This window comes from Anthonomus grandis, chromosome 16, assembly GCF_022605725.1.
Source record: "Anthonomus grandis grandis chromosome 16, icAntGran1.3, whole genome shotgun sequence".
NCBI classification, from domain to species: domain Eukaryota; kingdom Metazoa; phylum Arthropoda; class Insecta; order Coleoptera; family Curculionidae; genus Anthonomus; species Anthonomus grandis.
This window is the reverse complement of record NC_065561.1, coordinates 19,713,486-19,727,563: the sequence shown is the minus strand read 5'-3', so window position 1 is coordinate 19,727,563 and position 14,078 is coordinate 19,713,486. Positions and strand designations below refer to the sequence as shown.

The window sequence follows — 14,078 nt, the reverse complement described above, 5'->3', positions numbered from 1 at the left end:
TGTGTTGTTTTTATGAAAAATACAGTATGGGCAGTAATAATTACTTTAACAATTTATTTAAATAACTGAAAAAAGGACATACAAGTTCATAAAACGGGGATTATTACTCAATTTTCCTCCTCAAGGCTAGATTCAAGTTTTACGTATCTTCGGGAAATTAGTTTCATCGCTTAGGCTTACATCTTGGCAACCATATGATCTGCAAAAATTAATATATAATACCCCTGTATTCTTATGTACAAAAAAAAAAAACGACTAATTAAACTTTATACTTTTAATAAATCCTATATAGGAACAATCTCATTGCACTAGTTTTAAATATACATACATACATACATAACAATCCAAAACGTGTGTTTTACCCTAATATATACAAACTATTATAGCGTTTAAAAACATTAACAATAAAATCGTAAAAAACACTCTCTAGTTAATCACTATGGCTTAGAGATAAAAAGCGTAACGTATTCTTATATTATTGACTATCGAGATGAGGAGTGAATCGACTTTGTTTGGATCCACCTGGCTGTAAATTATTAAGTTATTTCTTTATATTATTGTCTGACTAGCTGCAATGTGTTTAACTAAACCGTAAAAATATCAGTATTATGTACTTTCACGGCTATCAATGACTTGAAAATTTTTTCCCGATTTAAAGGGACGTTTTTATATTAAATGGCTCCTAAATTTTACCAGCGACATCCTCAAAGAGTCCTTGATGTTGTCGTAGGTGGAGTAACTGATACCGACTGCTATCGGCCCCTTGATCCAGTTCATCGACAATCCCTTGTAGAAACCCTTCTTTATACCTTCGGTTCTGAAACGGAAAAGGATGGTTCTACTTCAGGTTTTCATTAATAAGTGAAATAATTTGCATTGAATTGCACCAAAATAAACTCCTGGACAAAATTATCGCACCACTTGGTTTTTAGAGATTTTTTTTTAATAAAGATAAAAAAATAAGCAAACTTATAAGCATTGTTAACTATGCATTATTAATTAATAAAAACAATTATATTCTATTTAACAAAACGAGATTTAAGTAACTAAATTCAATACAAGGAAAAGCATCGATTTTCATTAACTTCAATTTTGATACAAAAATAAAACAATAGACCCATAATGAATTCTTAATAACGTGTATTGCCACCTCTAGCTGCAATGACCGCTTGAAGTCTTCGCAGCATTCCTCGTATCAAATTATGAAAACTTTCCTGCGGATGTATTCTCACTCCTCACGAGCAGCATGTTTCATGATAAAGCATAAACATAGTTTTTGTCCAGTTCTGCTTTTTATACGAGAAAAGATATTATAACTGTTTTAACTGATATTTATTTTTATTTAAATTTTCTTGACAAAATAATTAGTGGTGCGATAATTTTGTCCAGGAGTTTATTATGCAACATCCTCAAAACTTTCGTAGGGTGTAAATGGACCCCTAAGGTACTTCTGATAGAGGAATTAATAGGTCAGGTCTGAAACCTTTAATCTTATAAAAAGCTACACAGATAACGAACTCTTTAAATTGGTTTGCAAATTATTTGATGCTGTTTAAGAGACCATATCTGAGGTCCAGACACTGTTTCAATTAGTAAATTAAGCATACTGATCGGCCTTCATTCACCTTTTATAGTAAACTTATTGATTTTTTTTATTACATTACAACTGTAGATTATGAAAATTATATATGTATATTTAATGAGACCGTGACGTTTGGTTTTTTGGAAAAAATAAATTATATATTTCTCTCTTTATGGAACCTTAACAAACATGAATTTTAGGAGAAAATTGTCTTGTTCAGTCTTTGTTTTTAAGGAATAAAAGAGGAAACTTCTTAATGTCTTGCATTGTAAGCATTAAATACATATTGAAAGACGTTTTAAATTTTTGCACTCACTCTTTGAAATGGGGTAAAAGAAGTAAATTACGCCACAACAAGTGTGTAAATAAAACTGCGTCCTATTGGTTCCTATGGACAAGAAGCTAGAGTACTTATAATTCAATAGATCGACTTGGAACAGCAATCATACAGATCCTTTGGCATGTCTTAGCTTCAAAATAAATTAAAAAAGCAGATATGGTTGAACGGAGTTCGAAGTTTATGTACATATCAAAGGGTCAAGAAGGGGGTGAATACTTTTAAAGTCATCCTTGGCAACGTCGACTCTGAATTAAGAAGACGGTGCCTAATATATGAAATCTACGAGAAATTTTCCCTGAATTTGGCAACATCGATTGCAGTGTTAGAACATTTGATAAAAACTTATTCTACAGACCTTGAGCTCTTCATTCGATGAAAAAATGATTCGAGCGTACTGTACTTAATACTAAACAAAAGTTGAAACGTAATGCTTTACGTTCGTTTGGTGAAATGCTTTTCATTTTTTTTGTGATTTCAATATTAGTAGTACCCACGTAAGTTAGAGCACCATTTTCACGAAACCCGGCACTGATGTCAAAGACAAATATCCTAAATTTTAAATGCGATCCTAATGATATTTGTTCAGGTTTATAGGTGTGACAACATTTAACAAAGTTTTGAGCTTAATTATTGACGATATTTAAGGTTTGACCAGCATATTCAAAAACTGTGTTCTGACTCTTGCTGACCTTGCTTTATCCATCATTAAAAGTGAAAAACCTTATGCGAAACTTACTTATAAACATAAATAATCGTTCGGATCATATTCGGGTACTTTCCGGTAGTGTCAGTCTGCATTCTCCTCCTGACAATATCGAAGGGATAACTCGTGCTTTGGCCAATAACACCGGCTACGGCACCGAATAACATGGAAGCTAACGGATGGATCACGAAGGCATTATCCACATGTTCTAAAAACGTTTAAATCACCCTTTAAGACTCAACAAACAAACAAACTTACCTCTGTATATTCGTTTGAGCGAGTCGTAGGTGAAAAACGACATTCCGGCATAAGGGATAACACCGACCATCGTCGGGATAAATCCCCTCCAAAATGCCTTCAGACCTTCCACGTGATATATTTTATGAAATACCTAAAAAAAAAACAAGTGATTCAGTTTGGGTTTTTAATTGTTTTTTTCGGTTCTAACCTCTTTCAAACTGGAGTATTGTAGTTTGTGTGTCACAGCCATTCGTGCTCGTGCCAAATCGAACGGGTAAGTTAACGCTTGCGACGTTACTCCCGCCAACGCACCTGCCAAAAAGAGTCTCTCATTGGACCTTAATAAAGGAAAAATATAGTGAGAATTCGGCTAATGTATTGATTAAAAAAATTATGACATCCAGAAGGCTCTCTGGGATACACACATCCAGGAAAATTTCTAGGGTCTACTGGGTTTAGGTTGGGACAGCGGGCCAATCTTACCCATTATTTTGGTCAACTTTTAGCACCCGTTTCCACTGTTCGTGTGCGGTAAACTGGATAGCCGAGTACGGCACTATGCGGGCCATAGTGGCGCTGTTTCCCCTCCATAACGCGAAGAATCCTTGCTCCTTCAACGTTTTCAGTAAAAACTTAAATGCTTTTTTCGTCGAGTAAGTTCTGTCACTAAAAAAATAATGTTTCACTATACAAAGCTCAACTACATATTAATTTGTTTTTATAAATGAACTATTCGTTTACGTTATCAGTGCAATAAACATGCTTAGGTCTAATGATTAATAAGGTAAGTTCTGACGAAATAGAGGATTATTGAATTCAATAAACTCAATTTTGAAAGTTGGTAAAATGCCAAAGGACCTAAAGTGCTCCGAGTCCCCAAGGGGGATATTTTATGGAACTTACTGACGCCCGAAAGCGAGGAACGCGGCTAGTCCGTTCGAATATCGTTTGTAAATGGACCAATAGGAGCCGATTATTTTAAAGACCGATTAATTTAAAGCGGTTTTTTTAAATATAGGCCTTATTACCCGACAAGCCTTATTACCTGCAGGTACCTTATTCGATTACTCTGTATCCTGAATCCTATTAAAGGTATTCCAATACTTTTACGAGACTTTTTCATCTAAGATTCTACCTTTTATTGTTAAATTTAGGTCCTCTAAATTTTGAGATGTAGTTTGATAAACCTGGTTCTTAATAAAACCCCGTATGGAAAAATCCATGTGTGTTATGTTGGGCGATCTTGTGCTGTGGGCCAATTTATAGGACCGTTATTACCAATCCAACAAATATTAAGTATTTAAGTCAGATCCGCCCTAAGGAAAAATTCCTGATTCGTAATATCACGTTTAGATCCTAGAATTATTAGTGTATGCAAGGACAGCAACATTGATCATTGAGAATTTAATAAAAAATTAAGAGAGTAAATCCACGTTAATCCAAGTTAAACGATTGGGTTTTGAAGTACTTAATGATTACCATAGATAGATTACCATAGTGGAGAGATTGTTTTTGGTTCTTTTAATTAATATATGCATTGAATAATAGAGTGAATATGTTTTATTTACCTAATTTGAAAATTAATCTTGGTCCTATCGAGAGGAGCGATGGTAGTCTTAGCTAAAGCTCCGGCAATAGCTCCCGCCGATAAACTGGTAAGCACAACCTCTGTATTGGTTAAATGTTTCAATTTCGGGTCTAGATTGGTCGACTTGCCCATAATAGCGACGAACACTGTCACATTATTCTCCTATTAACCGCTATGGTCGTTTGAGAGGGTTCATCTGTAAAAAATAGTCAATATACTTAATGGACCCAGATATAAGTTTTTTATTAATTCTCATGTTCAGTGTAAATAAAAAACTTAAATTTACTGAAGGCAATTAATAGAAAGGTAAACAAGAGAACACATCAAGTCCGACTCGTGCAATGTGCACCAAACAACTATTTTACGTACACGAACATCCGTCTATTTTAAATTTGTGTATTTTTTTTTAGACTATATGGAAACTAATTATAGATTGATTTACTATACAAATTTTTGCACAGTAGGTAAAGTTTCATCTGGAAACAAGACTTATGGCGGAATGACTGATTATCTTATTACAGTTCAAAACCAGATTTAATGGGGCATCAGGGTTTCAATGTCAAGCTAACTGGAGAGCATGTAATTTGTGGATCAATTTAATGGAAAACTGTTTTAATATTCAGGACTAAATTTTTTATTTACATCCATCATCGGAGGGAGTTTATACCTCACAAGAAATTACCTTAGACAGGTCAAGAGTCTTGGTAAGACCGCAGTAAATTAGAACAAGTTCAAAGAACATTCATAAACTTTTGCAATTTTATATTTGGGCAACATCAATATCTAAATATGTAACAGAAAAGTCTGGAAAATTATGGAATACACAGTCCATAAGTTTTCTGAATCAACTTTTATCTTCTGAGCAATGTTATGCATGCATTGGAGCAGGATGTAGGTTAGATTATAATATTTGTTGTTATGTGAATTTTGTATTTTACATTTGCCAAGTATTACAAGTATTTAGATTGTTAATCTCTATACTAGATGACTATTTCAAGTTATTTTTTCTAGTAGTAAATAATCCTTGAGCAAATAAATAATGTTGTCGGGTTTCCCTCATTTTATATTTGTTGACTTAACAGACATTAGTATATATTTCTAATATTATGTTAATTCAGATACATATAACTCTCTCTATTCTATCATAATGAACCTGACAAAAGGACGACCAATCCTATGTGATGTGATCCAAGCGAGACAGAACAGTGAAAGGATATACCAAGGTAACAGTAGAGCAGTAATTTGTGATTCAATTAAATGGAAAACTGTATTATTAATAATCGAGACTAAATTCTCTATTTATGTCTATTGCTACAGGGAGTTTTAACTGCACAAAAAATTATGTTGGACATATTCAGATCATCAGCAAACATCCATTTCGAGAGGTCTAAGTGATATCATTGGGAATAAGCAAGAATAAAAGTGGCATAGTGAATTTGTTGTGACATTTTAAATATATGCATTGTGTCAAAGGCATTGGAGGAGTCAGTAAAGATAGAATCCTCTTAGTAGAAACATATTAACTCAAAAAATTAAAACTAAATAAACGGTATCAGTAAGAACATTCACAATATTTAAACGTTTATATATTGTGATTGTTATGTTCTCGCCAAAAGTACCAATCAGATTAAAGACATTAATTGAACCTGTAGATTTAGAGTCTTTATTTATAATAATTTTAACCTAGAAGAATTAGTTTTATATACAATTATTAATAAAGTATGGCTATAATGATGATGCTTATTTTGTTGTAGTAATTATACAATATAGACTTACCAGTGATCCACCATCACTAAGAATGAAACAAATTAAGTATTCACTATTAAACAAAACAACCTTTTTGATTCATTATTGCTGCATCAAATCTCCATAGTTTATAACCAAAGACCAAAGTTTGAGAGATTTTCGGTTATCAGCTTTAATTTTTCACTTGTTTGCATGATAAACATATTTTGAATCTTAGATGTGTAGGAAACAAATTCAGAACGCAATTAATGCAAATTTGTGTTTACATGTGTAACAGCATTATAATATATGAAGAATGTTAATATATAAAACATTTAGTAAAATTTGCAATATATCCTATTAATTATTCCAACCTAGATATGTAGTTGAAAACGTGGACTTTGCGAACAAGAATATGTGAAATTTAATTATAATAATACTCATAAAAGGGAGCCATGCTAACCTTGGTTAAACTGCCTATACTGTATTACCATAAAATTTATAAAGAAAATCACTCTATAAAAAATATGTTCACCTTTAGAACTACGGCGTTATCACTAAAAACCATAAAAATTATAAACAAGGTACACAAGGAGAGGAGATGCTAATTATATCATTGTACTGAGTAAACATTAGTCAGAGGGTCTAAGGTAAATAATGTGTAGTCTGGAAATAAATGATAAAAGTTTTTTTTTTAATTATTCACATTAAATAAGAGAGTATATTTTGTAACATTTCCTCTGGTTTGGATGGATTCATTACTAGACTCAATTAACATCATCCCAGATGAAGATTTGACTAATCAATAACTTTAGACCAATCAGGTAAAATATAAAATGATGGCATTTTTAAATCAATATGAGATTTTTGTCAGAGATTCAATTATAGGGTTTCGGTGAAACAAGAACACTATACTGATGCTACATATTCTTCTTTGGAGAATCTCTATGAACACACTGGGTTAGCAGAGGTATTTTGTGACTCAACTAAGGCGTTCAATTGCGTTAGTCATGAGGTACACAAAGTCACAAAGACAGGAAAAAAACTGCAGTGACCTTAAAATGAAAAGCCTTGATTCTTACTGTAAACTTAGACAAGGAGGAATACTTTTATACTGTGACATTTATTACAACTATTGCCTAATAGTAGAATTCAAATATATTATACAAATTTTACAAGTGATATACATTACTTATAATATATAAATTTTATTTAGAGTGCACAAAGGATATAATCTCTGTGTGCACATAGTTTAATTAAATACAAAAAAAAGAACTAATTATAGGTAAATATAATATTACACTAAGTGCCTAAATATGTGAATAATGAATTGCATGTAAGCATGCACAAACCAATCTATATTATTTACAAGTAACCATGTATTAATTTTTGCGTTTTATTTTTCATATCAAATGGAAGCATATTGTATATTTTAGGCACAATATAAAAAGGACTTTTTTGACATTTTCCAAGTTTTACTGCTTCTTTGTTACAGTTTGCCCTGGTTTTAAATGTAACAAATAATTGATTTAACCTTAATACATTAGGTTCACAGAAAATAGCAGTAGATGAGTACAGTGTAGGTTTTCTTAAAATAATTTTTTATATATATTTCTATGGGTCATCACTAAAGGTTACATAATTGTTTTATTTGTTGCTCTCAATATACATCAATGTAATAATTTGATATAGTTTCTATACAAGAGATGAATAAAGTAACCTTAGTAAATGATAGTCCATAAACTTACCTTGGTAGAATTTATAAATTTTGGCTGGATACATAAGTATTCTATTCTGAGATTTTTAAGTGACATTCACAATGAAAATTATCTGAACAGTTATGATTAGATTTGTTTGCTTTTATCATTAATTAATTAACATCAAACCAGGTTTTACTTTTTTATTACATTTTCTGCTTTATTCTTAATCTTTAGTAGTAGTTTCTCTAATCTGTTCTTAGTTAGTTTCTATCGGTGTATATTAGGTTAAAATTTTGATTTATGTATGAGTGAAAAGTATTGTTGTTAATAGATATTTTACTTAGATATAGCTAAATTATACACTTTATTATTGGATCTTCCCAAGATAGATAATAAAACTTTTATTGACAATGTATTCCAGAGGCAATATTAAGGGTGATACTGTTGATCGAACAACTTTGGGTCCACTGCACCTTTCACATTTGTACTGAATGTACAAGCACAGATATAAATAGCTCCGCTGCGGAGTATTTATTTATTATAAATAGTATTATAAGTATAAGTATTATTATAAGTAGTATTATTATAAATATAATGAAATAAGAGCACCGAGGCACTTTTAAAGAGGATTAGCTACCTGTACTTAAAATAAATAAATTTAGGGAATTACCCTCGATCATTTCCCAAAATTTACAATACTTTTTTATAATATTGTATTATTATTACGTAATACCTGGTTCCAGCCCTTTTTATAAATACCAGAGTAAGTGGGCTTAATTTATTTAGTCCTTTTCGTGGTTCCAAAGAGTTATTACAGTGTTGATTATGCCTCGTTTAAGTGATTCCGTTAAGCACCGCATCATCGCCAAATTAGAAAATGGTTGGTCCATTTCTCGACTGGCTGATGAATTTGGTATATCCAAAAATACCATTTTCAAGTTAAAACGCAAATTTGAAGAAACCGAAAGTGTGGAAAACCTACATCGAGGGGGGAATATAAAAATTACTTCGGACCAACAAGATCAACTAATTTTTGCCGAGAAAATCCATTTAAATCCGCCGTTGAAGCCGTGTCTACCACAGCATTCCCAGCAAGTGTTAGAACTGACCGAAAAAGATTAGCTGCAAGCATTCTGAGATGTCGGACAGCCAGCAACCAGACTGAGTTAACCGAAACTAATAAAGAAGTCCGGTTGCAGATATGCCAACAGTTTAATCGCTTATCGATGGGTTATTGCGAGAGAGTAATATTTAGTGATGAAAAGATGTTCCAAAGTAATTACAACGGTAAAGTTAAAGTATACAGACCTTCGACGAGTTCAAGATATGACGAAAGATTTGTGTCACCCAGAAGAAGAAGTGGGCATTTTTCCGTAAATATATGGGCTTGGATCAGCCACCGAGGACCCGGAATCTGCTGGAAAATTGATGGCCGATTCACAGCAGATCGTTATTGTGAAGTGCTTGAAGGAGGATTGATACAAAGTGCCAGAAAAATGTATCCTGAGGGATTCGTATTTTAGCAGGACAACGCTCCTGTACACACAGCAAATATTGTTCGCGAGTGGTTTACCGAAAACAATGTCGAAAAGCTAGAATGGCCGGCGAAGAGTCCCGGTTTAAATCCTATAGAAAACATATGGGGTAGCATGGTAAGGTCGATGGAGAATTTCATACCTGACAATAAGAATGCGTTATGGCAGAAAACTCAAGAAACCTGGGAAGAAGTAGCAACTAATGATGTCTGCTGCCAACTAATAGGTTCAATGAGCAGGAGAGTTCAGAAAGTTATAATAGCTGAAGTTGGCTATACGAAATATTAATATATTATATAATACAAAATTATACGAATTTTATTTATTTTATACTTACACACTTTTTCTTTTACCCAAATTATTTAAAACATTCAGAGAATAAACGAAATTTAAATTTAAATCAAAATATTTCTTTTTTGCTTCAAGATGCCACAAGGCAAAAAGATATTTGCATTTTATGGTTTTATTCCTACAGTGGTAAATTTCTACTATCCGCTACTTTATCTGGGAGTCGGCCCAGCACGACGTTGCCGGTACGAAAAGTTACGAGAAACGCGTTCAGGTCGTTCTCTTTCAACCGGCCGGGACTGTACATACTTTTGTGTCAAAGATATAATAACTTCTAATTTGATAAAGACAGTAAAAAGGAAAAATTAAAAAAAATAAAGGGTATTGCAACATAACTCCTATGTGACTAAGCATCTGCATGTATGTGCAAATATAAAAAATAAAAAACATAAAAGTAAAGGCAGTAAGACAACAAAAACAATACAGAATAAATTATAGATTTCATTGAACTAAAAACACACCAACTTTATTAAATATTTGCAAATGATTATCCACTATTGTAAATGTTACAACTTTTCATACTTTTGCCATCTGACTAAACAACACGACTCGTTCCGCTATACCTGTACCCCTACCTAAAAAAATTACCTGGTGGGTAGGACTTGCACAGTCGTCGTCATATGTTCGGCTAAATACGTTTAGATTACAAAAGATAAAATCCACGTACAATAATTAATCCCTTTTTAGCAAATTTTAATTATAATGGTGGGTACACTGTTTTAATTTGTCTTTTTTCATAAATAATAAATTCAAATTCATTTCAGGCCAGATATTTTAAAGAACAGGATATCGATGGTACGTATGCCGTTAAGAAATTAAATGAAAGTGCAATGTACCGTTAAAACGTTGTTTAGTGGATTTAAGATAACAAAACAGTGAAAAATGTTTTTTTTTATTATTGTATCCTTTGGTTGGGGTCAAGTCTATTTTGTATATTGAACTTTAATTCGAGGTAAAAGGACTATTGAAATTTTGAAATTAGAGTTTTTTTGCTTATTTGATCATAACTAATTGGCTATGTTTAAAGGAACTAAACCTTGATACAAAAATTAATATAATTAGAGTGATAATTTCATTACCATGATCTGATAGTATAAGAAATATTTCTTATAAACGAAAAATCAACAAAATTGTTTCAGAATTCAGAGAATGCTTTTATCTGTTCGCTCGTTCTGGCCACATAAAGTCCCTTGATGAGCTCACCGTGATTATGAGAAGCCTAGGGCTTAGTCCCACTATATCGGAATTAGCTGGATATTTTAAACAAAAGGTTAGTATTGGAACCTCCAAGTAAACAACATATAAGTTAAAAAAAATAGTTCATTCTTGTAATGCAAGAAAAAACATAAAATCTTTGCATTCATAAATTTCAAACTTAAAGAGGTTCATCCTCAGCAAGTTATATAGAAGATCTTGCTGCTAACAACAACGCTTATAGACTTATAGAGTAAATTTAGACAGAACTTGTCTCATCAATAAGATAAAAGTGTCCTTGCTACTATTCCAGGGTGGAAAAATGACATTCGCAGACTTCCTAGAAGTGATGCACATCCACTCGAGTGTAGAAAACTTGCCCAAAGAAATAGTGGATGCATTTAAAGCAGCTGATCCAGAAAACAGGGGCACAATATCGGCTAAGCATCTGCGGCACCTTTTACAGAACTGGGGCGAGAAGTTGTCCTCGAAAGAGGTGGATAGGATCTTCCGAGAGGCTAATGTTAATAATGCCAGCATGGTGAAATATGAGGATTTTGTGAAGATTGCTTGTGCTCCTGTTCCTGATTATTACTAGAGTATATGTGTAGTATTTCTTTAATAGCCTTTGTCCTAGTTTTATAAATAAAGTATTGATTGGAGTATTGTCTCTATGATGCATGGCAAATGCCATAATTTCACATAGCTTTTGAGTAATTTTAAGAATGTTCATGTTAGGTTCTAGGTCAATTTTATTTATTACATAAAAACAATACAAGCACAATATTATAGAATTTCAATTTGCATGCATGAGGTGTGGTAAAAATCACAAGACTATAATAATTATAAAAAATGTATTATGAATAAATAATTACCTTCAAGGAAGACAGACTGCTATTTTGAAAATTCGGAATCTCGTTTTCTTTACCTTTGTACTTTGTAAATCATGATTATAATTTAGAACGTCACTACTTTCGTCACTTAACCAAACAAAGATGTCATGGATATCATATAGGGAACAATGATAAAGTAAACCGTAATAATGAATCTCGGTAACAAAAAAAAACGATGAGTTGCTTTTTCAATTAAATTAATCTACGTTTTGTCAAAAAGACATCTTAATAATTGCCCAAATTTAAATAACCCGCCAAAATAATTTGTCAAATTTTGACATTAATAAATGTGACTTACAATCTTCTTCTTTTTATACTATAATTTCATCTTCTTTAATTCACAAGAATCAGAATTGAATTCAAAAAATTTATAGTCAACTACAATTAAATTAAACCATAAGACTTTAACACATAAAGATTTACTCGTAGTGGCTTAGACCCTAAAAGTCTTTCTATAGCAACACGGTAAAAGCACGAATATAGAAGAAGAAGAAAATCAGGCTCTAACCTAATTTACCTAATCTTGGTTATGGTTTGTTTACAGTTTATGAACGTTTCCCTCTTTTCGAATACCTTGTGATACTGCTAAATATATTAGCACTGATCTAAAGAATTTAAATAAGACAAAATCCAAATCTGAAAATGGCCGCGGCTATGCCAATAAACCCCAAACCGTTCCTGAACAACCTTACCGGCAAAGCGGTGTTTGTGAAGTTAAAGTGGGGCCACGAATACAAAGGGTATTTGGTGTCCGTGGACGGCTACATGAATCTACAGCTGGCAAATTGTGAAGAATTTATTGATGGTGATGCTACAGGTATTGATGTCATATTTATTTACTATATAAAAGATTCGACTAGTAACGGCACACATAAAGCAAGCTTATTAAAGAGTAGTTATAATCCTACTCATTTGTTCACTCTTATTTAGTTAATAAGTCCTTTGAAGAATACAGTACTAGTTTCTAAAACATTTCTGTAGTGCCAATAAATGATCGAGACGAGTAATATTGATTGACAAAATGAACAGGCCAATACCAGTCTTTAAATTTAACTCTTCTAACATCAACAAAGAGTGCTGTAAAGTATTTAAAGCTCGTTAATAATAAATTAAATTGTTCTCTTATTTGACTTTTAGGTAACTTAGGAGAAGTCTTTATCAGATGTAACAATGTCATGTTCATTAGAGGTGCAGAAGAGGAAGACGAAGAAGGTGAAATGAGAGAATAGGCTGATGCCTCTGTATATCTATTGTACTTCTGCTTAAATTTTTTTTTAACATTGTACCTGTATTTTCTAATAAAATAACCCAAAAGTACTGTATACAACTCTAAGCATTATTCAAACCCCAGTAAGTTGCTCGAGTTCTTTTTTGTGCAAGTGGTAATAAAAACTTACCTTATTTCATTGATCGCTGGAAATTTTGCACTGTATCATTGATATTACTATTGGAATTTGCTCTTTTATACAAAGTTTATGGAAGTTATAACCTTTGTTTGACAATGATGACATTGCTGTTTGAGGTGTAAATTTTAAGGTTCCTAAGTTTTGTTAGTCATGGGATTCCTCTAATAATTTATTTCCAAAGAAGCAAATATAAGAATCAAGGGAAAAAGAAAACAGTTTCAGGTAAATTGAGTCATAACTCTGCTTCTAGTGCTCAGATCGGTTTGATTTTTGTATTAAAAGTTTCTTTGAAATGTTCTTCAGCTTTTATTAAAAAAATCACGTAAATCCATGCATTGAAAGTTTTTTTATCAGTTTTTGAAAATCATGTCTTAAAGAAAAGACAGTTTCGGGTAAATTGAGTCATAACTCTGCTTCTAGTGCTCAGATCGGTTTGATTTTTGTGTTCAAAGTTTCTTTGAAATGTTTTTCAACTTTCATTGAAAAAATCACGTAAATCCATGCATTGGAAGTTTTTTTATCAAAGTTTTTGAAAATCATGTCTTAAAGAAAAGACAGTTTCAGGTAAATTGAGTCATAGCTCTGCTTCTAGTGCTCAGATCGGTTTGATTTTTGTGTTACAAGTTTCTTTGAAATGTTCTTCAACTTTCAGTGAAAAAATCACGTAAATCCATGCATTGGAAGTTTTTTCATCAAAGTTTTTGAAAATCATGTCTTAAAGAAAAGACAGTTTCAGGTAAATTGAGTCATAACTCTGCTTCTAGTGCTCAGATCGGTTTGATTTTTGCTTTAAAAGTTTCTTTGGAATGTTCTTCAACTTTCAT

General features: G+C 32.2%; 3 protein-coding genes and 1 long non-coding RNA gene across 8 annotated transcripts; 3 read left to right on the top strand and 1 right to left on the bottom strand.

Annotated features, from left to right (window-relative positions):
- Positions 1-37: 37 nt before the first annotated feature.
- On the bottom strand, positions 38-13,349 carry LOC126745664 (mitochondrial coenzyme A transporter SLC25A42). 5 transcript variants are annotated; one of them, XM_050453618.1, is made up of 8 exons: positions 6,230-6,396; positions 4,434-4,649; positions 3,349-3,531; positions 3,074-3,203; positions 2,884-3,016; positions 2,659-2,833; positions 694-817; positions 38-199 (listed from the first exon to the last, which is right to left on the bottom strand). In XM_050453618.1, the coding sequence occupies exons 2-8, from the start codon at positions 4,583-4,585 to the stop codon at positions 164-166; spliced, it is 933 nt and encodes a 310-aa protein (XP_050309575.1). In that variant the 5' UTR covers positions 4,586-4,649; positions 6,230-6,396; the 3' UTR covers positions 38-163. The 5 variants fall into 5 exon arrangements, with proteins under 5 accessions (XP_050309575.1, XP_050309574.1, XP_050309573.1 ...); XM_050453617.1 differs by lacking the exons at positions 38-199; positions 6,230-6,396 and adding exons at positions 260-526; positions 13,246-13,349; XM_050453616.1 differs by lacking the exons at positions 38-199; positions 6,230-6,396 and adding exons at positions 260-526; positions 11,831-11,996.
- On the top strand, positions 4,932-6,188 carry LOC126745670 (uncharacterized). Its single transcript, XR_007663630.1, has 2 exons — positions 4,932-5,676; positions 5,771-6,188. It is a non-coding gene; the product is annotated as an uncharacterized LOC126745670 (long non-coding RNA).
- Positions 10,338-11,617, top strand: LOC126745668 (calmodulin-like protein 4). Its single transcript, XM_050453624.1, has 4 exons — positions 10,338-10,466; positions 10,526-10,556; positions 10,901-11,031; positions 11,269-11,617. The coding sequence occupies exons 1-4, from the start codon at positions 10,464-10,466 to the stop codon at positions 11,551-11,553; spliced, it is 450 nt and encodes a 149-aa protein (XP_050309581.1). The 5' UTR covers positions 10,338-10,463; the 3' UTR covers positions 11,554-11,617.
- LOC126745669 (small nuclear ribonucleoprotein F-like) lies at positions 12,349-13,175 on the top strand. Its single transcript, XM_050453625.1, has 2 exons — positions 12,349-12,665; positions 12,986-13,175. Exons 1-2 carry the CDS (start codon positions 12,491-12,493, stop codon positions 13,075-13,077), a joined length of 267 nt encoding a protein of 88 aa, XP_050309582.1. The 5' UTR covers positions 12,349-12,490; the 3' UTR covers positions 13,078-13,175.
- Positions 13,350-14,078: the final 729 nt, after the last annotated feature.

What these genes read in the sequence shown, in the direction of transcription:
- LOC126745664 (XM_050453617.1), bottom strand. Translation starts at nt 4,585, where the DNA reads ATGGGCAAGTCGACCAATCTAGACCCGAAATTGAAACATTTAACCAAT. An exon ending in AATACTCCAGTTTGAAAGAG is followed by an intron (nt 3,017 to 3,073) that starts GTTAGAACCGAA and finishes TTTTTTTTTTAG; the next exon opens with GTATTTCATAAAATATATCA. An exon ending in GCTCAAACGAATATACAGAG is followed by an intron (nt 2,834 to 2,883) that starts GTAAGTTTGTTT and finishes AAACGTTTTTAG; the next exon opens with AACATGTGGATAATGCCTTC.
- LOC126745668 (XM_050453624.1), top strand. An exon ending in TAAAGAACAGGATATCGATG is followed by an intron (nt 10,557 to 10,900) that starts GTACGTATGCCG and finishes AAATTGTTTCAG; the next exon opens with AATTCAGAGAATGCTTTTAT. An exon ending in CTGGATATTTTAAACAAAAG is followed by an intron (nt 11,032 to 11,268) that starts GTTAGTATTGGA and finishes CTACTATTCCAG; the next exon opens with GGTGGAAAAATGACATTCGC.
- LOC126745669 (XM_050453625.1), top strand. Translation starts at nt 12,491, where the DNA reads ATGGCCGCGGCTATGCCAATAAACCCCAAACCGTTCCTGAACAACCTT. An exon ending in TATTGATGGTGATGCTACAG is followed by an intron (nt 12,666 to 12,985) that starts GTATTGATGTCA and finishes TTTGACTTTTAG; the next exon opens with GTAACTTAGGAGAAGTCTTT.